General features: G+C 44.1%; 1 protein-coding gene and 1 long non-coding RNA gene across 3 annotated transcripts; one reads left to right on the top strand and one right to left on the bottom strand.

The window, feature by feature from the left end:
• Positions 1-7960: 7960 nt before the first annotated feature.
• LOC136539358 (homeobox-leucine zipper protein HOX1-like) lies at positions 7961-9664 on the bottom strand. The gene is made up of 4 exons (XM_066531310.1): positions 9359-9664; positions 8840-9240; positions 8658-8737; positions 7961-8537 (listed from the first exon to the last, which is right to left on the bottom strand). Exons 1-4 carry the CDS (start codon positions 9585-9587, stop codon positions 8234-8236), a joined length of 1014 nt encoding a protein of 337 aa, XP_066387407.1. The 5' UTR covers positions 9588-9664; the 3' UTR covers positions 7961-8233.
• Positions 9665-14907: 5243 nt separating this feature from the next.
• On the top strand, positions 14908-17587 carry LOC136539357 (uncharacterized). 2 transcript variants are annotated; one of them, XR_010779648.1, is made up of 7 exons: positions 14908-15395; positions 15474-15617; positions 15827-15935; positions 16071-16359; positions 16485-16537; positions 16989-17147; positions 17294-17587. It is a non-coding gene; the product is annotated as an uncharacterized lncRNA (long non-coding RNA). The 2 variants fall into 2 exon arrangements; XR_010779647.1 differs by having other exon boundaries at positions 16071-16369.
• The last annotated feature ends 8248 nt before the right edge of the window (positions 17588-25835 follow it).

Raw genomic sequence — 25835 nt, 5'->3', positions numbered from 1 at the left:
GAATCACTAAGCACTATGCAAGTGGAGATCACTAAAATGGTGTATCAACACCATTGGTATGTTTTCTCAGTTCTCCACATCTCAAATGGCCGGTAGGGGGTCCATTTATAAGAACCATGGGGAAAGTAGTTATTGGGGGCGAAACCTAGCTTTCTGCTACTGAACGGACGCTGCTATCGTCCCGACCGTGAGCGCACACATAGTGATCGGACGCACTGCTGAGTCCGGTCATCATCGACCGGACGCATCCGGTTGCATTTGCACCGCTCTGGAACCTCTCTAGACATGATCGGATGCTGCACTTTGTGCGTCCGATCATCCAGTGCCGCTGCATCCGGTCCTCACTAAGTTGTTGCCGCGATGATGAACAGTGAAGTCCATGCGTCCGGTCACTATTGCTGATGTCTGCTGTTGCCGAGCAACTGATCGGCCGCGTTCGGTCCTCATAGGGCCACGTCCGGTCACCTCTGCCGAGCTTGTTTCTTCGCGATCTTGCGTCCGGCTTGGTTCCCATCTTCGTGTTTGGACTTTGCTTGATATCTTGGGTCTTCTCTTGTGCTTCTACGGTCTTGCTTATGGTGTTGATCGTGGGATCATCATGTTGCCTTCGTCTAAGTCACGTCTTGCACCCTATTGAACTATAAAACAATTATTTACAAATTCATTAGTCCAATTTGGTTATGTTGGTCATCAAACACCAAAATCCAAAGTAAATGGGCCTAGGGTCCATTTTCCTTACAACTCCCTTGCCCTTTATAGGCAAAGAGGACTCCTACTTGCTACAGCATATTTCAACCACTGAAGTGGATGCTGAGCATATTCCTAACACTAGGCTTGGAAGCCAAAGAAAGTAAAAAGTACAAGAAAAGTAAGATACAAGTGTTTTAGCACTAGGCTTATCTATCACTTAGAATTACTTGAGTGATGTGAAGTTCCTCTAACTTTATTAGGGTGTGCTTATTTATTTCATAACTATCTATATTGATTTATTAGAGTTCATATGTCATGCCATGACTCTTGCCAAGAGAAGAATAATTGTAATTGGCTGTTGTGAGAGTTTTCAGAAAGTTCATATTATCATCATGTTCTTTAGCTTCCACTACTTTAGCTCAAGAAAAATGATTCACCTTCAAACCACTTCTGGATGAATGCAAGGTCTGATTTAGTCTGTTTGGATGTCATCAACCAGACATGGAGACAAATACTTGGTAAGATTGATCTTTGCATTTCATTATATGTTTGTACAGGCAATGGATTCTCTCCATGCCTTATCTATACAATTAGAGATTCTGCTTTGTATCATGTTAAAGCAGGCTTAGGTTTGAACCTATGTGATACTTTGCAGATCTTGTCGATGTGTTTGAGGTCTTCTTTCCAAAACTTCTGTTATATCCTAATCCTTCTGATCCATTAAATGCAGATGCGGCTTCATTGATGATGTGTAATCACCCTCCTTTGTGTGCATCGAACTTACAGAAAAAACATTGGCTGCAGTTTGCAATCTGGGTTAAAGCATATGGCATGGTTACATGTACATTTCTTAAGTAGATGACCACCTGATCAGATATTTTAGCAAATCGATCCATGTAATTTTGTTGTTGGATCATGTACTTTGATCCCTATAATTTTGTTGTTGAACCACGTGCTTCAATCCCTAACTTTATTGTCGAACCATTCTTTGATCAGCATGTCACTCTAATAAAGAAGGAAGCCAACATACGATTCATGTGTGGAAATAGTGAAACAGAGGTTGGTTAGCATGCGAGATATAGGTTAATTAATTGTTTACTAGATGGGATGGGCTAGGAAAATAATTTCATTTGATTTGGGGTTGGGTGGAAATGAGGTGGGTTCTATCTTGTTCATTTTATTTTTTACAAATTATATCAGGTTTTGTATTTTACTGTAACGTTAGCACGGGCATACTACTAGTGGTTTTATAACACTCCATTTGTTACCCATTGCTTTTATGTTTTTTGTCATTTTCTCAGCATTATCAGCTTGTCACTGATAGTAGTGGTTTTGTATTCATGCACTTATATCAGTAAGAAGGTATGGCCACTCATAATAATGCACTTACAAATTTAGTATCATGTTACTATGAATTAATTTTGTACTCACACTAGAGTTCAACTACACTTACAGTGGTCAATTAGGTGTAGTTCATACCCTCTCCATGTCCCTAAAGAAAATCGTTTTGGACATCGACACGGTCTCCAAAAACAACTTTGATCGCTATTTTTTGCTATAAAATATTTACAAAATATAGCCAATTTATACTTTTATAAAACAGCATTTCGAGATGAATCTAATTACATCACTTTTATATTTTCAAACTCAACCCAAAAGAATTTATTTGTAGTCAAAGTTTAAAATGTTTGACTTAAGACAACCTCAAAACGACTTCCTTTAGGAACATGGAGAGAGTAGGCATTATCGATGTATCTAATACTGGAGTTCAACTATTCTTACAGTTTGTTAATCAAGTGTGTTAGCTAGGTATTACTGATGTATCTAATACTAATTGAAAAAGTTTATTAGGGTCATGTTGGCTCATTCTTAATTAGGTGTGTTTGCTAGGTATTGCATTATCTGTTTTTGATTTTTTTTATCATTTGTTTTGAGTCCAATTTCTCATGGTTTTGATTTCAATTTTTGCCCATTATTATGTGTAATCTTTATGCTTTGATTTCTTCTGACTTAATTCAAAATTTTCATAGAATTACTTGATCTTATGTGCTTTAACTATTGTAGTTTGTGTTGCATGAAGTTGGACGGAGGTGTTGCATAATCTGTGATTTTTTAAGTCATGTTTCACTCGAACTTTGTTTCTATTATTTTTTGAATGATTTTCCCTTTAGGATTACTTGTGTGACCATAGGGCCTCAATCATTACTTTGTTTTTGGTTACATTTGAGTGTTTTGTCCCCTCAAATTGTTTGAGTGATAAGAGAGGACACATCATCGAGTTCCAAATAGACAGATCCATTTTATTTTGGTGAGAAAGCTGAGGTTATGCGTCTGCAGCATTAGTGGGCCGTAATTAACGAGTTATTAAGACCCAAATGCGCCTAGAGTGGGCCTGACGGCCGTAATTCGCGCGGGCTCCATTAGAAGTGGACTAGGAAGATTCTGTGATTACTTGTTGCTACCATCAAAAGATAAACTGGGGGTGAAAGATGAGCCGAGCTGGTCTCATAAGGAAATATAAGCCCGGGAAATCAGGGGCAGCGAGCAACTCGAATGCACAGGCCGACAAGGTGATAAAAATGCGCACTTCACATTTCGACCCTGCACCACATTTTCCCTTCCCTTTTCATGTTAGTTATATACTAGACAAGTTGAATAGCACACTGGCACGCATTTTGTTTGTCTTTCAGTAGCCACAGCACCATGGCAGATGAAGTCAGTGCACAGACGATCATTTCCTCCTGACTTTCATGGTGCTTGTGATTTCAAGCTTCCTCTGCTGCACGACTAGTGTAAGAATTACGGGGTGTTTGATTCAGCGACTAAAATTTAGGAGGTATGTTGTGAGGGTGTTGCATAGGGTGTTTAGATACTAATAAAAAGATAAATTATATAATCTGTCGGTACTCCACGAGACGATTTTTTAAGCCTAATTAATCCGTCATTAGCATATGTTTACTATAGCACCACATTGTCAAATCATGGACTAATTAGGCTTAAAAGATTCGTCTCACAAATTAGTCGTAAACTATGCAATTAGTTTTATAATTAGTCTATATTTAATACATCATGTATGTGTCCAAACATTCGATGGGACGACCACTAAAATTTAGAAGGAGCAGCCAAACACCTTCTTAGCCCCCGGTGCTTCCCAGCGTTGTTTGACATCGGGTCTATCAGGGAACTGAACTGGCGCGACTTTGTTGTGGAGCAGCTAAGGAAGTCTGTTAGTGCACATGGAAGAAAGAACAGGGTGACGGGCAGCCGTACTGTTATGTAGCTAGCCGTAGAATAAGTTATTCTATGGTCACTTTAAGTTACGATAATTACTATACTAATTTATGAGATTATGGTAACTCTCTCATAAATGATTTACTATAACATTATGGTAAGTATCATCTTAAATAATATTAACCCATATATCGTAAATGTGTATTGTCATTATCGTAAATTGGTATAAACATTATCGTAAAACAAGGTGGCTATAGAATAAGTTATTCTGTGGTCAGCTGCAGAATAGCCTTACCGTGTGTGTGTATATATATATATATGGAAATTATTTCCTACTCCCATGGAGTAGTTACTTCTATGTGTATATCTCTAGATTTAGGGCATATACGGCCCAACGAAGTGTATGTAGATAGAGTATATCATCATACTAGACCATCTAGGATACTATGTATGACAAGTATGTATGTATACTTAGAGTATATAGTTATACTTATTTTATATGTTACTATCATAGTATTATATAATATATTAAAAAATATTTGCTCTTTTGAAAATTTTTTCATATAGTAAATATCTGGAATATCTTAATATTAGTATGTCAACGTACTCAAACTGATAAATGGGTATGTACACATACGTAACGTGATTTATTGATTATGAAAGTAACTACATCCGGGAGTATATATATATATGGTAAAACTATGTCAGAGAAGAGAAATGGCAAATGCTGGTTCCCTACATTTGTCATTTCTCCTCTCTGACTTAGTTTTACCATTTTGCAGTAGGTTCTGCATCTAGATCATTCGCTTGAAACCGGTGACACGCGAATTCCCGATGGAACACCACGGATTTCTGCAGGGAACGAACAAGAAGCTTGTCGACAAAGTCCTTGAGATTGACCCGAAGAAAAATGGCTCGTTCGGAAATCCTTGGTGAGTTTTTCTGTATCACTACTCCTCAGAAATGGCTGTGATTTTTTATTGGAATGGCTGTGACTTTTCTATCTGTTATGAATTCATGACCCTCCTCTCTGTTTGCTTCAAATATTACAACCAGTTGGAAAAAAAAGAGCTGCTGATAACATAAACTACAGGGGTGCATCAAACGCACCCGCCATTCCGCAATCCTCGGAGGTGCCCCCGAAATAGCAAGTTTTGTGTCAGCAAATGTTTCTGCTAATAATGTGGAGAAGAATGAGAACCAAGGGATGCAAGGCGTGCTCCCAGAAGATAGTTCTGAGCTGCCAACCGAGGACAAGAAGACACATCTGCTGACGACTACAACAGATATGAAAGTTATGTGGATGGAGGTAGCACGGGCGACTCCCCTGAGGATGATCCTGACTGCTGGGAACAAGACGAGTTCAGTGGCAGACAGCAGAAACGTAGCAAGACAGTATATGGGATCTGTGGCTGCTGCTGCTGCTGCTGCTGCTGCTGATTTGTTAGGAGAGAAAAATATTATTCTATGGTCGAAAATTAGCGCTGATTCTGGCCGATAAGCTCAAGCAAACAGGGAGGCCATGACTTATTAGATTTTCCGAAGGAGACTCAAGAAACACGGAATGGGCGTAATGAAGAGCATTCAAATCTTTCAAAACGAGCATCGACCGGTGTTGATGGGGATGTGCCGAATGCAAGGAGCACACGCCAGAAAACTGGTTAAAACAGTGGTGCCATTTTGGAGAAGACGGCGATAAGGCGATTCAACTTCTCAGGAATGCAAACAGATTTCCAGAGCTCTGGAAAATGTCCTGGATACATACAGCACCCTCAGTCTAGAATTTTGACCATGTCCGTTCAGGCAGCATTCTGGACCCTAGGCGAGCAGAATTGGACGCCTGGAGACGCACGGCGCACCAGGCAAGTTTGTCTGAGGTTGAACCAAACAGCCCCAAAATTTCCTGGAATCATCAAAATAGCACGGAGGAGAAGAGACGGTGGTTTGTGGTCAAGCGTGCGTTGAGACCAACTACTGAAGAACCCTGACGAGAAACTGGAACCACACGCAATTTACACGCAAGAAACCCTGCGGCCTGCCAGCTTCCTCTACAAGTATAGGTTAATATACTGCTGCTAGATGGTTTCTACGGCTGATAAGCCGGCTGAAGCTGATTTGTTGTAAGAGAAAGACATTGTTCCATATCTGATAAGTCAGGCTGGTAATTTCAAACGAACAGAGCCTTGAGTGGTGTATAGCCAGAGCTCACCTACGATTTTGGATTGTGCTGACTGCTGAACTTGCAGCAACAGCAGAGTTGCATCACACCACCCAGTTCGGTGTCTCTCTGCAGTGTCTGCATGCAGACTTGTCTGTTCTTCTGGAAGAAGTCTGAGAAAGACAAAGGGGGAAACGAATAGTAGATCAAAAATGCAGAGCTGGTCCCAGAACGTAGCAGTGGCGCGATGATTAGGCATTTAGCCGTAAGCACCACTCTGCTCCCTTTTCAATCAGAGACTTTTTTGTGCAGGTAACCCACAATGACCACAAGAGACTTGCACAGTACAGCTGAATCAGTAAGGTATCATGATTGCATGTAGAGTAGAGATGTTCAGCTTGGAAAAAGTTTCAGCAAAGTGAGAAGAAAAGCAGGGAAGGGGGCAGGCCAGCAAGGTGTCCCAGGGCTAAGCATTTTCTAATCCGAAATCAGAGGCTATCAGACTAGGCCACCCGGCCGTCAGCTTTGCATGCAGCTTTCGCTCCCGGAGTTAAGCTAAGGCATTCCGCGTGGGCTCCCCGCCGGGTCAACAACGATCTTCTCCCCCCATTAGATTAACGATGCATTGCCAAATGATTAGGGTTAGGGCACGGCAGCAGGACATGGTGGGGGCGGGTGACTGGATACGCGTGTGCAGGGGCGTTTAGTTTAGTGTCCCCCCGCACATGGGGTGTTGGGGGGTAGCGGCTAGATTAGTGTCGGATTAGGCCACCAGGGGCTACAATTGTGAGAAGTCACGCACGCACGCCCGGATCTAACCAAGATCGCGCTGCGCCCCCTCAAACCTCACTGACGAGCGGAACCAAATCATGCAAGCACACCTGCACCTACTGCTGCTAAGCTATAGTTTAATCATGGCAGTGCTTGTGCTAATGCTGGAACTAGTGGTCTCGTCACTCGTGGGTAGACTAATCAAATCTTTGTTTGCTGCATAACACATCATGTGGAATTAACCATGACTTGTACGTTTGGCGCCTAGCACGTGAATCCTATAGCTTAATTTCGGCTTGCTCTCGCTCCGTTTCTCCGAAATCATGCAAATTTTGGCGGAGTTCATGAATTCCTACGAAAACGTTTTGTCAGTAGGTAGTACTAGCAGATGGATCAGGTTGCCTCAAAGTAAGCAGGGAGATCCATGAACCCTTTTTCCCCCCTCTTGAAATCAAGAATTCAATTCAGTGACCTCATTATACGTTGTTTTCAGTCAGATTCGTTCGACAAGATATTTCGCCGCAATATACTCGGCTCGCTGGAATTTGACCGGAAGTTGCAGAAAAGCTTGGCCTGCCCGCCCGTTTCAGACGGCGCAACTCCCCTTAGCTGCCGGTTTATTCAGCGGCACATGTGAATCCTGCCGTGCTGCGTGCGTGTGGTGACCAGAGACAGCCAAGGAATGCGAAAGGCACCCTCGATCACGTTCGTCGGTTCTTGCGGGTCTGGTCTGGTGGATGACATGAAGCCAAACATTCTTTTCACCTCCGTTCTTGTTGGGTTCCTCTATTTTTTTCCATCGAGCTGCTACTTGTTCTAGTGCTTCGTGAAGAATGCTTCAAACGATAGGAACACGGGGAGGAAAAGCAGGGCGGTTTCGTCTTCGGACTCGAATATCAACGTCAGAAAATTCAGACTTTGGTACAGCGAGAGGGAAAAATAAGATCTGCTGACTTATAATCCCTCTGAACAAAACTTACAACAGAATAATTGCACTAATGCAATGATTAAGTACATGTTGGAATTATTCAAATTGGTGTTGTAGGACTGAAAAATCATGTTTAGGCAATGTGGTTGCACTCTGAACAAGCATCACAAACAAGCAACACATATCAACAACTGACATCGTATCGTATATATGCAAAGTAGAAGACCATTGCATCACTTATGAGTTATGACTTATGAATACAAGACACAAGACATCGTTATCTATTTTCAGCAAACAAAACAGTGCGAAAAAACAAAGATTAATAAAAACTAAAACTAAGCTGCAGGTATAATAAAGTGCAAAAAAGAGAGAGATCCAACCCTAATTAGCACTAGCTACTTAGCTAGCAGTAGCAATTAGCAAGCGCATCCATCTCATGCCATATTGTCCGTCGATCATGGCCTCCGGGCCGGGCCGTCGATGAACAAGGGCCGCACAGGGAGAGGGCCCCAGGGCCCTGTGGGCGCGGTACGGCCCGCCACCGCCTCGTCGGCGGACGCGGCGGAGGCGAGGCGCTCGCAGGAGGGGCACATGGTGAGCGTGGTGGGCGGCGGCATGCGCGCGTAGTGGTGCGGCGCGACGAGCTTGAGCGCGCGCAGCTCCGCCACCTCCCGCTGCAGCCACCGGTTCTCCTCCGTCAACGTCTCGCAGCAGCGCTTCAGGAACTCGCAGTCCACCTCCGTCTGCTTCAGCTTCGTCCTGAATGAACAGTAATTCGATCATTATCATTAGCCAGTATTAATGAATGGGATGATTATATAAAGAGATGAAATTACCAGGTTAATTATAAATTATCAAGGGGTTGTTTTGTTTAATTACCTGGCTCTGCGGTTCTGGAACCAGACCTCGACCTGACGTGGCTTTAGGTTCAGCTGCTTCGCCAGCGCCGCCTTCTGCTTCTGATCAAGCAAGTCAGAAAAAGAAACGGTTAGTTATTAGATTTCCTCGAGTTTGAAGGCGATCGATGTTTTTTTTAAGTAATTCTGAAACTGTATACGTACGGGGTTGAGGGTGTTGTGCTCCTTGAAGCTGTCCTCGAGGACGGCGGCCTGGTCCTTGGACAGGCGGAGCTTCTTCCGCGACCCACCGCCGTCGCCGCCAGAGTCCTCGTCGTCGCTGCCGCTGCCTCCGGCTCTCCGGGTGTGGTCGGCCTCTCGATCCACTTCTCCGCTGCTCCTCGCCGGCGCGGCGCGCTTCCCGCTGAGGCTGGAGAGCGTGCTGTTCGGCGACGACGCACCGGGCTCCTCGTCCTCGCTGCAGCTGCCCCTCCCGCGGGTCTCCCTGGCGGCAGGGGCCCGGTTCGCGTCGATCCCCCACAGGAACGGCATCTCGTGGCTGTGGCACGTATATGGCTTCTGCTGCGGTTGCTGGTGCTTCCTCTCCAGAGATGGATCCATCATCCCTGCATGCATGCGCGCAGTATCTCTGTCAGGACCAGATCAACATCACTCAAGGAACGGCGGTGATGTCCCTAGAAAACATGCATCATGATGCGTCATGCATGCGCGGCGTCTACTCACCGGAGGAGGGAGAGAAGAAGAGACCGGCGGGTCTGTTCCACCACTGCGGCGCGGGGAGGAGGGAGGAGATGGGCGCGACGCTGATAGCTCGCTGCTGCTGCTGCCGCGGTGGCAGCGGCGGCTCGACCTCTACCGGAGCCGCGGTGGCGATGCCGAGGCTGAGGCTTAGCCCAAGCCCGAGATGGTTGTCGTTCCCGTACTGCTCCTCGTCTCTCGCATTAACCGCCATCTCCACTGATGGGTTGTCACTTTGAACTTGGCTTCGTTCTCGACGATACCGTCTTCTTCCTGGTTGCAGCCTAGACTCTAGAGAGAGAGAGAGGTAAACGGTGGATGAATATAATCGATGAAGCTCTGGTGTGGTGTGGCAGTGAGGAGGAAGGGGAGGGTCTTGCTTTTAAAGAGGACGCACACCGGGGATAGTTTACTTTGTGGGGTGGGGAGGAAGGAAAGGTCTCGCTGTACTAGTGACGATGATTTACTGCTGTATCGTATCGTATCTTATCGTGGATTATTTACTGCTGGCTAGTTTGGTGTGAGAGAAAAACACTGTTTTTGGTTGGAAATTTACGATCGTTTACGAGCAAGCGAACATGCTGGTATTGACACCTGCGCAATCATCAGCTGAACCTGGTGGCCGTGCCCGTGTGGGGGTCCAGGCACGTAGCGGTGGCGCTCTGGCACCTCTTTTGACTTGTCCCCCCGGCTCCGGCTCGGGGGAGGATGGATGGATGGATCAGCGATGCCTTCGCGATGGCGATCATATCCCTGTTGCTCCCGCAGTCCCGCTCCCACGACGCGCGGCTGCTCAGAAACCGTAGTGCAATTTTTATATTTTGGTCCCTTTTAAAAACATTTTTTACAAAAAGACCTACGTTAAAACGTTTGTTGAAAATAGACTATTTTTAGGCGTCTTAGAACATGACGCCAAAGTATGAGGGTCGGCGTCGACTGACATGACGCCGAGGTCTTGCCACGTCACGAACGACCCCGGTCGACGGCGACACGGTGGCGCATGGGGCCCACTACGTCGGCGTCGTGTCAGCCAACGCCACAGGCCTAAATTCGGTACTGTGGGGAGTCACACCGAGCTCTTGGCACCATCCGGCGCGCGGCCCAGGCGGCCCAACAACACTTCGTGGCCCAAGAGCTCGGCGTGCGATCAGATGACGCCGAGACGCTAACCTTGGCACGGCCCGACTCAACGCCGAGGTTCGGTCAGAACCCCACCCCACGCATCACCATGACTTGGACATTGTCAAATTTGATTTTTACCGTGGGACAGACATATGCAAAAATGGCTAAAGTCTAAATTTTTGCTATGACTTAGAGACTAGAATTTTACCATGACTTGGACATTGACAAATTTAAAATTTTACCATGACTTGGATATTGAGAAATATGGCTAACTCTAGAGTTTTACACTGACTTGATATTTGAGCACTTAAAACAACATAGAAATACTTAGGATAAAAAATGATCTAGGGTTCATGTTGATGAACGAGCCTAAAAATATTTCTAAGTGTTGGATCAATAGTTAACACTTTTTTTCATGATGCAGCTTTGACCACAGTAAAACTATAGTTTCTTTTTTAATATAAAGTTTGACCTTTAATAGAAGTTGTAGTTTGAGTTGAGTACAACAAACTTTATTTTTGGACCTGAACCTAAATCAGTTTTGAACATGGCCAAATAGTGACCACAAGTTTGAATACAGTGCTATTTTGTAGCAGTGAATTAACATGTTTGTGATATTTTATCTTCCAAATTTGTATAGCAACTCAATTTAAGACCTTACTACGAGTTTGAGTACTCTCTGAGGATATGACAATAAAACAAGTCTCGTCAAGTTTGGACTTAGTCACGATAAAAAATCAGACCATCTCGTGGTAAATATACATATGTCCATCTCATGGTAAAATCACAGATTGTAACATATCCAAGTCACAATAAAATTCAATATGGCATTGCCATGGTAAAAATTCAAATTACATATCCATCTCATAGTAAAAATGCAACCAAATTTGACATTATCATCTCATGGTAAAATTTTAGGGTGTCCAAGTCATGATAGTTTGTAGTTAGGATTGAAAAAAATCAGCTCGTACTACTACGGAATCTATCTCTACGGTGCACTTATAGGAGAAAGAAGGGGAATAAGGCTCGGACAGGAATGCTGGGCGCGGGGTTAAAGCAGCCAGCGATGACGCCGAGCTAAAGGTCAAGATTTTGAAATCATACCTCCAGGGGCATTTTTGTGAGAAATTTTTGAAAAAAGAACTAAAAAATAAAAAAAATTGATCGTCTCGGCATGGGCGGGCGCAAGGCTGACGCTGGCGCCAGAGCTGCACAGCGAGGGAGCAGGGTTACACGGCTGTATGAGTTGTTCTTTTCAATCTCCTAAGACATGCTAGGTTTAGTTTGCAACATGCCATTGTTAGTTTTCATGTGAGTGTGTAATCGTAGTACCTTTGCAACGTCTGTATCACTTGTTTCTTTCAATCCCCTAAGGCATGCTAGGTTTAGTTTGCGACATGCCATTGTTAGTTTTGATGTGAGTGTAATCGTTGTGCATTTGCTATTTCATAAATTGTAGTCTTCGGATAGAAAGGGGCCCAATTGCAGTCTTCTGAATGGAGGGAGGAAGACGGAGGGGGCCGCGGCGCGGCTTCAGGAGTCCAGACCTCGGCGTTGAGTCGGGCCGCGCCGAGTCTGCTGGCTCGGCGTTAAGTGACCCGCGCCGAGCTCTTGGGCCACGAAGCGTTGTTGGGCTGCCTGGGCCACGCGTCGGATGGTGCCAAGAGCTCGGCGTGACTCTCCACAGCGCCGAATTTAGGCCTGTGGCGTTGGCTGACACGACGCCGACGTAGTGGGCCCCATGCGTCACCGTGTCGCCGTCGACCAGGGTCGTCCGTGACGTGGCAAGACCTCGGCTTCGTGTCAGTCGACGCCGACCCTCATACCTTGGCGTCATGTTCTAAGACGCCTAAAAATGATCTATTTTCAGCAAACGTTTTGACATAGGTCTTTTTATAAAAAATATTTTCAAAAGGGACCAAAATACAAAAATTACACGAAACCGTACGGGCCGGGCATCGTCGCAACCGAGTCATCGGTGCCGCCAGGATCCCGGCGCTGCTGGGCGATGCTGTGGCTACTGTTGTTCCTCGTCCTTCCTCCACATGAAAGAAACAGACGCAGAAGAAACTCAGTCTGCATGCCAAATGTTCTACTACCAGACAATAAATCTGGTCAAAGATATTACCTACCGTACATTCCCTGGACTTTTTCTTTCTGATGAAAGCCGATCGTAGGAAACAAGGTCAAATAAGGTCTTAATTTGTTCTAGTTTTAAATGGAGGATTCAAGTTGTCCACTAGGACCGTATAAGCCGCCGTACGTCCATCGAGAGTGAGGACTGGCACTGCCCACACGGCTGCAGGGGACCGACCACACCTTATCTCGACCGGCTCCTTCCTTGGAAGTTGGAACATTGCAAGCTACACCTTACCGTACGAGTATCTGGAAACTTTTTGACTTTGGTGCGCCATCTCGTGCTTGTTTCCACAGAAGCACTTCGAATTTGATTTTCTGGCCAAAATTTTACGCGGAGGCTGCTGAGATTCACCTAGACTAGAGTGCAGTAGCATGGCACTTGGAAAAAGATCAGGCCCCGGAAATTGACAGGAAACGAAATAAAAAAGAGAGGTGGCAAATTTTGCTCCGCAGTGATGAATGGTGCTGTCATGCCACGGAAGTGAGGAGTGCTGTTGCCTGTTGGGCGCAGTCAGTGACATGAATGCGGATTGGGACGCACGGCACGGCAGACGTGATTGGGCCGTGAGTTTTTGGGCCATTATGAGGTGTGCCCGGAGCCCCGGACGCATGCCGACGCCGCGCGGCCTCGTAAGCGATCGCGCTGTCCCCTCGCGCGCAACCGGCACCAGCACCCCCTCCCTGATTGTCTGCGCCGCCCGGCGCTGCAGCTGCAGCTGCCCCTGCCCCACCCCCCACCCACGCTGCAGCTGTTGCTGTTTCGATGGCCGACGTCGATGTGCAGCGGTGAGCGGTGTGATGCGATGCCGGATGGGACTCGAGTACTCGACTGTGCCTTCCCCTTTTTCTTTTTATTTTTACACTGTACTGGCCGTAGATGGCCTGTTAGGCTGTTACCCCTGTTTGCCGTCGTCGTCATCATCGACTCGATCATGAACCCGGAATGACTTGATGATTGGGTCTCGGCACGGCCCACGTTCGATGATTGATTGCTCGCTCAGCTGGTAGGACCGTAGGCGGAGTATTTCACTTTTACTCCGTATCTTCAACACACAAAGAAAAGAAAAAAAGGAAAGAGGAACCATCCCATGCGTGCAGCTGCAGCGCCGTATTGGCCACCGTTTCCTGCGGTCCTGCCTGCTGACCTGCCATGAGGTACTCATACCGTCATACGTAGGACGAGCCATGCGTGAGAGGTGAGCCTGAGACAGAGCTCGACCCGCAAGCAACAATTGGGAACAGCCAGAGCCAGAGCGGGAAGGAGACCAGGGCCGGGGTCACGTGGACGCGACCGCCTCGTCGACCCCGCCGCGCGCCACGTCGGACCGCACCAAGGGAGCCCCCACGCGCGACTGCCTGCCCCGCGCGGCCCCGACAGCGCCCACCTTCCCCAATCATTGACATTCTCACCTCATCCACTCCGACTCAACTGGGGCCACGTTTAGATTGCAAAAAATTTCAACCTGATGAATAGTAGCACTTTCGTCTTATTTGATAAATATTGTTCAATCGTGGACCAACTAAGCTCAAAAGATTCATCTCGTGATTTCGAACTAAACTGTGCAATTAGTTATTTTTTTTACCTACATTTAATGCTCCATGCAAGCGGCTAAAAATTGATGTGATGGAGAGAAAGTGAAAAAACTTAGAATTTGGAGGTGATCTAAACAAGGCCTGGAGTAGTATTCCTTTTCCTTTTTTTTCTCCTTTGATTTTTTAAGATAAAATCACAGCTACTCCGTCCGTCCGTTGTCGAACACTCGAATATAATTGATATTCTCCGAGGTAATAATATTGTAAGCCGCAGATTTATAGAAAATACATACAACATTTATATCTCTAAATAAAGTTATTAAAAACTAGATTTAAAGATCTTTTCAATAATACCAATTATATACCATAAATATTAATATTTTTTAATAAATATTTTATCAAAGTTATTTCTTGGAAAACAAAAACGCCAAAAAAATTTATTCAAAAGTGCAAAGTGCATTTCATCTTTTGAAAAGTCAAAGTTTGTGTATTTTTACAATAACACAACGTCACAACCTGTCTAGCTCATGACCATGTTTAGCATGCGGAAACTACACAAATTGGTCCATTTTCATATCTACTATAATGAATCAATCAAAATTATAATAGGTTTTTATAGGAAAACGTTCCTCGCTGACACCCTCCGACATTGTATACCTAAAAAATGCATACTAAATTTCGTCTTCGTTAAAATCAAGGACTCATAAAATATCAAAACCCATCCTAGGGCCGAACTTTAATGTGTGATGCCAGGCTCCATCTCGCGCCGTATCCGTCGCTGCCGTCGGCTCCATCTCGCGCCCATCCTTCCCCAGCGCCGCGACTCCTCGGATTCCCAAATCCCAATCCCACACGAGACCTATCCTCGCCCACGTCTCCGGTCGCGCCCGCCCTGGCGCGCCGCTGATGACAAGGCCTCTGTGCCGGCGGTTGCCGGCGTGAGGGCGGCCGTGGGGGAGGAGAGCGGCGGAGATCCGCGACTCCACGCGGAACTTCGACAGCGCCGAGGCCGCCGCGATGGCCTACGTGGGGGTTCCAGTTCCTATGAATCTGCTTCTGGCGGCGGCGGGGGTTTCGGGTCCTCTTTCTGGAGTCCAGCGGTGGAGCAGACAGAGGAGCTCCGGCAACCATCGCCTCTGATGCAGCAACAACAACAGGAACATTCAAGGCAGAAGCCATCAGTGAGCTCGATGCCAGACAGTGTTACCCGAGAGGATCCTTCCACCAAGTACGAGCTGCTCCATGAGCTTGGTGCAACTCGTGCTCTGGAATTATTGTTTCATTAGTTCTTTATGTCTACTTGTAGAATGGCTGAAGCTTTGAGCTGTTTCGCGCAATGCAAAATTCAATTGGGAATGCAGGGAAAGGTTCATAAGGTGCAGTGTACAAAGCAAGGGATCTCAGAATGCAGGAGCTTGTGGCTGTCAAGATTATCTCATTAACAGAAGGGGTTATTTTCTAACTTTCTATTACAAAGTTCCGTGAATATTCTGAAAGGCCACCGGAGACATATTTCGTATTTGGCAACCATATTGCTTTTGTTGTGAGCATTTTGTTTGCATGGGCTTAATTGTGAGAGAATCTCATAAATGCGGTTGCTGTCTGTTTTCTGAGTCCTTGCATTTTTCCAAAATATAAGTATGTATCTCTGGTTTTCAGGAAGAAGGATATGAAGACATACGGGGAGAAATTGAGATGCTGCAGCAATGTAGCCATCCAAATGTTGTCCGCTACTTTGGAAGCTACCAAGGAGCGGACTTACCTATGGGTACAATCAAATAGCCTAATAGTATCCATTTTATTAACATTAAGAAATAACAAAACTGTTCTATCATTGTGAGATTTCTCTACTTGTCAAGTCATTTAACATGGGCTTGATGCAAATGCGATTCTCAACTTACAGATAATTATGGAGTACTGTGGTGGTGGAAGTGTTGCCGACTTGATAGCCATCACAGAGGAGCCTCTTGATGAATCCCAAATAGCTTATATATGTAGAGAAGCATTAAATGTTCTAACATAGTTGCATCAGATTTGAAGTATTTGCTGCCTTGTGGGGCAACTAAATGCCTTTGGATATTGAACTTTTGTGTGCTTATTTTCTTCTCCAGGGCCTTGCTTACCTGCACTCCATTTTTAAAGTTCATAGAGATATTAAGGGTGGCAACATTCTTCTAACTGAGCAAGGCAAGGTAAAGTTGGGTAAGCGCATTTGTTTTCTTCAAAAATTTTAGTTTACATTTCTTTGCACTCATATTTCTGCATGTCCTGACTCTGTGGTGGGCATGCTGTGTCACCACAACAATGTGCAAAACAGGTGATTTTTGTGGAGCTGCCCAGCTGACAAGAACCATGTCAAAGCGCAACACGGTATTCTAAACAGTGTTTGTTTTGCCATTCAAATCCATAAGAAACTTCACATCGATGTAACAAACAAAATGAAGTGGCAGATGAATCTTGTCCATGTCAGTTTACCATAAGCGGACCCATTTGTGCTTGTGCTTAGTTCTTCAATATGATGGTACTTTTATGGGAACTTGAAGCAAGTTTGTGTTGGAAAATGATTGCTGTGAAGTCCTAACTATTTCTTTAAAGTGTCATACTGCATTATGTTCTATTAGGTTTAAAATGGCTCCTCTCAAGGTTCCTTTTGCCAGATTGGTGGTTCAATTTAAATAAAAGAACTTTGAAAACAGTATGCTAATTCTGAATGCTATTTTCCAACAGTAAATTAAAAGGTGACTAACACAATTTACTTTGACGATTTTGTGGAGTACTCCCAATAAATTAAGCTTATCTGTGATATCCTCCTTTGCTACAGGTACAATAGTGCCCTGCTGTTCATTGGTCAACAAGCCGCTTTCATTTGTAAGAGCAAGTACAATAATGAAGGAGAGAGAAGAGGAGAGAGAGGAGAAGCAAACTGAAAGCTTATATTCGGCTTAGACAAAAGAATCCAGAAAATTTATGAGAGAGACAAGTAGGTCATATTAATGCTGATAAGCTAACTACTATATAGTGTCATATTAAGATGGTTTCTATCATGAAGATTGGGTATTTTCGTCTTTTACCTTTGGTTTCAATGCAGTGTTCTATTAATTCTTCCTGTCTTTAATTGATGTGCAGGTTGCAGCTTTGGCTCTTCGAGTTCCGATGGATCACGTTTATACTAGGAAAATATTCTAATAGCTAGAACATTTGTCTGTGAATTTGCGTTTTTTTTCATCAGTTGATTTTTTTTATGATTTATTTTAGTTTTGTGATTTATTTTCTAGACGCTACCGTAGAGTTAGGATGGACATTATACTATGCCTTGATACGTGTAGTTTTGTTGTACGTTGTGATCGGAGGTGGCCTAATACTCAATGACATAGGGTTTATACTGGTTCAGGCAACGTGCCCTACGTCCAGTTTGAGTCGGTCGATGACTTTACTCCTGAGTCCAGGTGGTCGAAGTTTGCAGTGGGGTTACAAACAAGAAGGAGAAAGATGGGGGGTATAAGAGGTCCGGTCGGAAGGGTTGAGAGTGACAAGAGTTCCGCTATGAGCTAAGTGTTCGAGCGTGTGCTCGTGGTTTGAACCTGGTGGTTTTGCTGTTGTGTGCTACTGAACTTGATCGATCTAATGAATCTAGAATGACTTGAATGAACCTTAAGGAGCGCATCCCCTTTTATAGATGAAGGGAACGATTTTACAAGTGAGAGGGAGGGAGTACGTTTGCTGCTAAGTCTTGCTGCCCACGCCGGCAGGTATAAGATGATGGTAGGCGCCTACAACACTATTGGATGCTAGATGCATGTGGGAGGTTGCGTCGTCTTGTTCGGGTATGGCAGATGTCGGTACCTCCTATACTGTTGATGCCCAGAGGCATGAGAGGAGTTTCATCATGTTCACTCGGTACGGTAAATGCTGGCGCCCACAACACTGTCGATGCCCAGAGGCATGTGGTGGGGCTTTACCGTATGAGAGTTAACGGCGCCCACAATACTGTAGAGAAAATGTCGGCGCTTACAACACTGTTTGGGCTCTGTTGTGCCAGGAAGGTTGCAGAGTACTTTTTCTGCAGGTGTACAGAGAATGGTCCCCGGTATTGAGGTTTGACTTGTGCGCACTGCCTTACTTTCTCCGTCCATTTCCTGGTCCTTACCGAGCGGGCGTCCCCGGTCGGTTGGTCCCAGTCGACTCTGATTGTGCCAGTCAGAGAAGAGCAGTGAGCAGGGTTTTGGCGTACCCCGGTCGGAGACGTGGGTCGGAGTCTGAATTAGTGCCTTGGCCAGGCCTTCCAGTTGGAGAGGTTGTCCGGAGGCGGGCTGGAGACCGAAGTGAGCGCTCCGGTCGGAGAGGTGGGCCGGAGTCGGAAAACGGGCGCCGCTCCTCCTCGACCAGACCTTCGGGTTGGTGATCAGATCGCCCTTCTAGCCTGTTGTTTAGATACTTTGGGCCGGCCCATGAGTTGCGTGTTGTCTGCTTGGGCCGAGTCTTTGTTGGGAAGCCGGTCCACGAGGGACCCCGGGTTTATGAATCCAACACTATACATGAGTGTTTTCTAGATTATATACATAGCCATATACAATTGCATAAAATAATTTATTTTAGTTTTGTGATTTATTTTCTAGATGCTACCGTAGAGTTAGGACAACCACTATACTATGCCTTGCTATGCATGAGTGCTTTCCAGATTATATACATAGCCATATACAATTGCATAAAATATCGTCGTTTAGTTATTTTTATGTATATCTCCAAAATAAAGTCGCGACGTTAGCACGGGCACTATACTAGTCCTAATAACTGTAGTACGTAGCAAAGAGATCCACACAAATACACAGATATCTTTTCTTTTCTTTTCATTATATAACCTACGACTCTTAAAATAGTTTTAAGTAGTTTTACTTAATTTAGTTTAATTATAGTCATCGCTTTTTTCATCATGCCGCATCCATCGGTTAAAAAAACATAAATCTATCATCAACTTTTCTTTTGCTTAAAGTCATTGTCATTTTGTCTTTATCTGTTCCTCACTCCTATCCTGTAGTGCATTTTCTACCGATATTCAGTCTGTTCGTTTCATCGTAAACGATCGTAGATTATTTACTACTGGCTGGTTTGGTGTGAGAGAAAAATACTATTTCAACTTATAATCTACGATCATATACGAGTAAACGAACAGGCTGATTGAATCGAGGTAGACTTTAATTTTTCACGGGCTCCAATACTCAAGAAACAACTTGTCGTTTTTCAATTCCTTCATTCGCTTCTAAACTTAGAATGTGGACCATCTTTTGCATTATATTAGGCCTTTTTGTCTTATAATAGTAAGGATGAAATTAAGGCGCGACCAGTTGTGTGATTGGGGAATCACGATACCTTCTTTCTCCTTGTGCGCCCACTCCCGCCTTCCTCGCCCTGCCGCCCCAGCCAGCGACTGCCACGCCGCTGCCCGCATATAGGTTTGGACGCCTACTGCCCGCAGCAGCCTTCTTCTTCTTGTCCCCCCTAGCCTCCTGCCGCCACCATGGCTATGGGTGCTCCCGCCTTGACCTGGCCCAGTCGCCTCCTATGCCGTCGGAATCTTAACCGCTGCCCTCCCGCCATCCCCATCGCCTGGCTGGACTGCCCCCCGCCCCTCCAAGCCGGTCCATTGTAAGCCCGCCGAAGTTGGGGAAGAAGAGAGGGACAGTCGGAGAGAGAGGGTGCTGAACCCGCCGCTTGCCTTCATCGTCGCGGGCGAGTGGGGCGCGGGCCCGTGGGAGCGAGTCGCGCCGTCACGCTCTAGCGTGATGGTCGTGTATTTGTGTTTCCATTATAATATTGCCGGATTCATCACAATTATACTAAAACCTAATACCATTATTGTCGATACATCAACATCCATCATGTTTCAAGTCTCCTCAAATAAATTATGGAACCATAATGGGACCTATTGTACTACATACACCACTCTACCACACTATTGTCAACCATGAGTCGACCATATTTGTTTTATCTTATGACCAGTTTCTTGTGAAGAAAAAAGAAAAATGGTGTCCATTGTGTTGCTTGCAAGCTTCTCTCGCGAATGTGTGTCGGAAAATTGATGGACCAATTGCACGCAACATATAAAAACCAATGTGCTTTTGGTTATCGGCCATAGAAACTTGTTCTTTCCCTAGGTTACTACCATGAAAGCCACCAAATTTAAACCATGATTATTGGAATGGACATGTACCATTTGGTTGTTTCCTCTTCTCCACACCAATTGTGATACAAAAACTTTCTGGCTGCAAACACATGGAAAAGGCGCCTTTGCAACCTTTGAGCTACACCGATGCTAATTGTTTTGATGATTTTCTACGGGCGTGCAAAGACACTGTTGTCAAACTTAGATAGCTACTATGCTTACAAGTAATCCCTATCATAGTACGTTTCATGTGGTTCCCTTGCTTTTTTTAGTACCACCACAAAAACCAGTTGTAATGTTAATTGTATTATACACTACAGGCTACTTCCATAATTGTTATTTATGTATTGAAGTTTGTATTTATTTCTATATAGCATTTGATGGATCTGTATCATTATTATCTATATGCTTTTTGTTCTTATCTTAATAGAAAAACACATTTAGTTCTATCTACGTTAGTTGAGCTTTTCTACCATTTACTAATTTGGATAAAATTGATTGAACACTTATATACACTCAAGAATTGCCATTCTTTCTAAAAATGGCAATTAACATAAGAAAGTAGTGTATGCTTTGTATCTGCATTATTTTACATGTCTAATTTCTCTTGGCTATTTAAAGACATGAAATCTTTTGGCCTGGCGACGACTTATTTAATTGGTGCTGTTTTTCATCAACAACCCAAACTGAGGAAACACAGTTGGTTACTCGACAACATCATCAAATAACAATGTACTGGAGAAACATGAGATGGATTCCTCAGCGTCTAATGTATATTTTTTCGTTCAAATTCTACCAATGACTTGACAACAGAGATGTTGAAAAAACTAATTGTTTTGGTCGTCAGTCAACGGTTCACTGCTCGTTAATTAGTGCCTCCACTTGATGTTCATTGTTCATGGTTCATGATAGTGTTTTTATCTCTCAACTTCTACCTGAGCTGATTTTGGCAGATTTCGTCCCTTGTCATTGTCCAATTGTAGGTTGGGTTGCAGTTTTTCAGAAGTTTTGATTTACATCTGCTCACATATTTACATCCAATAAATATTAGTAGTTATATTAGACTTACAATTCTTTTCTACCATATTTATCTAGTACATTAATCTATTTGATTTGACATGGACTCTTTGTTTATTTTAGACCGATGATCCAATAGTACACGTCTGTTTCTGTTCTTGCGATTAATCCTATAATTTTTAGATTATCTTAGCTTGTTATTAGATCATCATAAACTCTAATAGTGCATATTTTTTCTTTTCTCCAATTAATCTCATAAATTTTAGGCCATCTCGGTCAACGTGAGGAAAACTAAAAAAATTCCTCCATCCCATGACTCATCATCCCTCTTTCCAACCACACTCTTTTCTATTACTCACTTCAATCCTTTTTGCTCTTATCCTCTTCTTTTGTCCATTGGTTCGTCATCTCTCACTTAATTTAGAGTTGCAAAACCTTACTAATGTCGCGCCACTGATGCAAGGACTAGTCGACCGAGTCGAAGCCCATGCGTCTCGCAACTTGGCACACACACTTATTGCTAGCCTTTCATCTTTTTTAACCTCACAACAACCGTAGAAATAACCATAAATTTAAGTTAAATCAATCTCCAGCCAATTTTTTCATATGAGATTAATCCTTTATCGCAGCTTGAGTTTATTATGGGTTTTAGGATTTAATTAAAATAAGGTTTGACTAAGCTCAATTAAATCTAAAAAGGTAGCTAGCTAATTATAGGTCTTAATGTTTTATGACCGCATAACATTTGTAGGTCTTATTGTAACACGTGGCATGTTTGCTCCTCCCTCCATCTTATAAGAGTATCTCCATGAGACTAGCTAAATCGTTTTCTAAAGATAAATTTGGTTATTATTGAAGAAAAAACATCTTCAACATAGCTCTCTATCCCATCTCATTCGCTCTCTATCTTTGGATAGCCTACCTCACTAGCCATTCAGCCTCTTGGTTTTATAGAGTTTTTTGGAGTACTTTAGTATTTTTTTGTCAAATCTATTTTAGAGAGTAATTAAATCAGTAAATTTAGCTAGTCTTTTTGGCTAATCTCTTGGAGATGCTCTAGTTATCTTTCTAGCATGTTACACTTTTGCCCCGTTCGCGTGCCCTTAAACCCGGCTTAATCCGCTTCTTTTTTCATCCAGAACAGTGTTTTTCTCTCACAGATTCCTCCAGATTCATCCAAATTTCTCCAGATTTCTCCAAATTCCTCCAAGTTGTTGTTCTCACTTACTAATGCATCTTTTTATTTTTTACAATACATCTTTATTTTTATCTCTTCTAGTTTTCCATACACCATATTTTTTTCACTCTTCCTTGCTCCTGTGTTTAAAGCTAGAATGACAACTAAAATGGAACATATGGAATATATATATATATATATATATATATATATATATATATATATATATATATATATATATATATATATATATATATATATATATATATATATATATATATATATATATATAATGGTAGTTAGGGCTTGTTTGGATCTCGGCTGCTAAAAGCACCATGTTTGAATGCTATTTACAAAGACTAAACGTGAACTAATTTCAAAATTAATTGCATAAATAGTGATTAATTGTGACTAATTGATGAGACGAATGTATTAATCCTAATTAGCTTATGATTAGCTCATATGGTAACACGGTAAACATAAGCTAATTACAGGCTAATTAAGATTTATAGATTCGTTTCACCCATTAGTCGTTGTTTGTATAATTAGATTTGAAATTAGTTCATATTTAGTCCTTCTAATTAGTGTCAAAAAATAATGGTAATTTTTAGCAGGTTGGATCTAAACAGATCCTTAGACTGTCTCCGGCAATGAGACCCAGATGCAGAATAGGCTGTTCACAGTGTTTTTAGGTATCCAAAACATGCTCCAACAGATGAGCCATACAGAAGACGTATTTTGCATAGCAGCCGATCAAAAACGCAAATAAGCGTCTTGAGAGAGAGCCTACGCAAATCTCTTGGGGCTGTAGTGGTCGGCCCACGGCGAGGCATGGCCGGCTCGGCGAGGCGAGCCCGCGACGCGGAGCCGCCGGCGCTTCCAGGCGGGTCCGCGGCGCACGTGGCCGACGCGGCCAGGCAGGGCTGCTGCGGGGAGCCGCTGGCGCGGCGAGGAGCAGCCGGATGCGTGGTGGCGGCCTGCGCGGCCTTGTTCCCCACGAGCAGGTCCAGAGATCGACACCACGCAGAGAGAGAGGAGGACCAACGGACAGCAGGGGAAAAGGCAAGCGCTGCTCTAGGGAGCACGCACGACATCTATACGCCGGCGCTGGAGACACAGAACGGAGGAGACCGACGTCCCCTAAACCAAAACTCAACCTGAGCAATATCGCTGCTTGGTGCATACACCTGAACCAACAAACACAGAGCAGAACTTGATGCTCTGGACAGCAGCAACGCGAGAGAGAAAAACAATGAAAACCGAACCAAATCAAAAGCAATCGAGCCTAAACTTTGCACAGATGCAATTCAACCTAGCACGGACCTATTCCCCAAAAATCATCGCCTGTGATTGACCCAAACTCCGGGAAATCGTGATCGAAGCCAAGCACAAGGCCGGGTGGTGCGGCCCGCCGCGGCGCGGGGTCCTGGCGAAGGAGGAGGACGAGGCGCCAGCAGGGAGCGGAGGCGCCCTCTCGCCGCCGGATCTCGTGGCCACCGGCGCCAGGAACTTGGTGGCGGTGAAGGATGCGACCGCCATCTCTCTCTGCCCTTTCAGCTGTCTCCTGGCCAGACGGTTCGGGGGGCAATGCAGTGAACGAACGAACAGAGAGATGGGGAATGTGGATGGGTGGGCGGCGGAGAGACCGAGGAAAGAGGGCTGATTTGCGTGGGCTGTTGGAGAAACAAAATTTTAGGTGCGGATCCTTTTTCCTGTGCATGACCCAAATCAAAGAATAGATGTTGTGTTGGAGACAGTCTTAGACGATGCAAAAAGAGCTTTATTTTACACCGTTCATTCTGCCCATGCAAGTCCAGCGATACCACACATGTGAGTTCAAAATGTCCTCAATTAGTAGGGGTGCACCCACACGCATGGTGTTTGTCACGTTGCGATAGTAAGCCCTAGTAGACGTAGACCTATAGCGTCGACACGCACCATCATGCATCAAGGAAGACGCTCCGATCCGATCCGATCCCTCGCGCCAATTATTGGTTCGTTCCCACACGGCTGCGGATGGCGATGATTAGCGCGGCCCAGCGCCCATGCCCCGGCAAGTGGGCGAGCGAGGCGAGCGACGACGACGAGCTAGTCGCACAAACGACGCGTGCACCTACCAGCGTCCGGCCCACAGCCTAGCTAGTCAAATAGTGCTGTAGGAGACACAGAGATAGCTCTGTCGCCAAATCAAGCGGGTCAAAGGAAGCGTGTTTTATATTAATAAAAAAAACTTCAAAAGAATGTCTCGTATATAATATTCATATAAGAGAAACAGTAGTATATAAGGAGTGAAATGCATCGTTGCTCCATTACCCATATAAAGAGCTTCATTTTATGGAGGTGTATAGCAAAATTTTGCATACTAAAAAGCAAATGGGATAGCATAGGCTTCTTGATCTCGGACGAGTCAATGAGAAGATATGTTTAGGCCTTCATGGATGTGACGTGGAAGACCTGAAAGAGAGATTGATTGCTGTTTTTGATGAATTCAAGATGCATGAAGAACAAAACCCACATACTTCTAGCCTATAACTGTGAGTATGTGTTCTCGGCTTTTAATTTTATGTTTCTTTTTTCGTTAAGATTATTCGATAATTAGAATTCTGTGATTGCAGCAACCATTTCGTCTTCATTTGTGTCAATCTTGCTAAAAATTTGATCGAGGTGTGGGACTCAAAGAAAAAATCATTTCATCATCTGGATGCACTAATGGCAGTGCTGAATTAGTAAGCGATACTAATAACATATTATTTTTTAATCATACATACCGCTTTCTAATGTTTCTCCTTTCAATGTTGCACAGTATCCGAAGAAGACATATCGGTGGGACGCAGGTCCCATTCAAGGTTGTCGAAATAGAGGGGAAGTATCTAAAACAGCCGGCGAGAAACAATGAATGCGGGTTTTATATAATGTGGGCAATGCTTTGCTACATCAACGGAAAATCAGAAGAAGCAGATAAGTTGGTGTGTATAATCTCTATTTCATTTATGTTTGTTAATAATTCAACAAAATGATTTATGCCTGTAAATAAATCAACAAAATGAATGACAGCGTAAGAAATATAACCACGACAGGCTGTTAGACATGGAGATCGTCGCACTGCAATCAGAGCTGGCAAAATTCATCTTAGCCGAGGTATTGGAAAAAGATGAAGTATTTTTCATTGGACAATCCATGAAGTTCAAGGACCAGTATGGCCCAGAGCGGCTTGCTAGATTATTGTAAGAAGTCCGAGAAGCATGCTTCATCTTATCGATTAATTTCTTTTTTTATTTTAAGGGATCGAGATCTTGATAAGAACTTTTGAACTG

This window comes from Miscanthus floridulus, chromosome 2, assembly GCF_019320115.1.
Source record: "Miscanthus floridulus cultivar M001 chromosome 2, ASM1932011v1, whole genome shotgun sequence".
Lineage (NCBI taxonomy): Eukaryota > Viridiplantae > Streptophyta > Magnoliopsida > Poales > Poaceae > Miscanthus > Miscanthus floridulus.
This window is presented reverse-complemented; position numbering and strand designations above follow the sequence as displayed.

Coding starts and splice junctions, on each gene's coding strand:
- LOC136539358 (XM_066531310.1), bottom strand. CDS start 9,587: ATGGCGGTTAATGCGAGAGACGAGGAGCAGTACGGGAACGACAACCAT. Junction 8,738..8,839: donor AGCACAACACCCTCAACCCC/GTACGTATACAG, acceptor TTGCTTGATCAG/AAGCAGAAGGCGGCGCTGGC. Junction 8,538..8,657: donor TTCCAGAACCGCAGAGCCAG/GTAATTAAACAA, acceptor CTGTTCATTCAG/GACGAAGCTGAAGCAGACGG.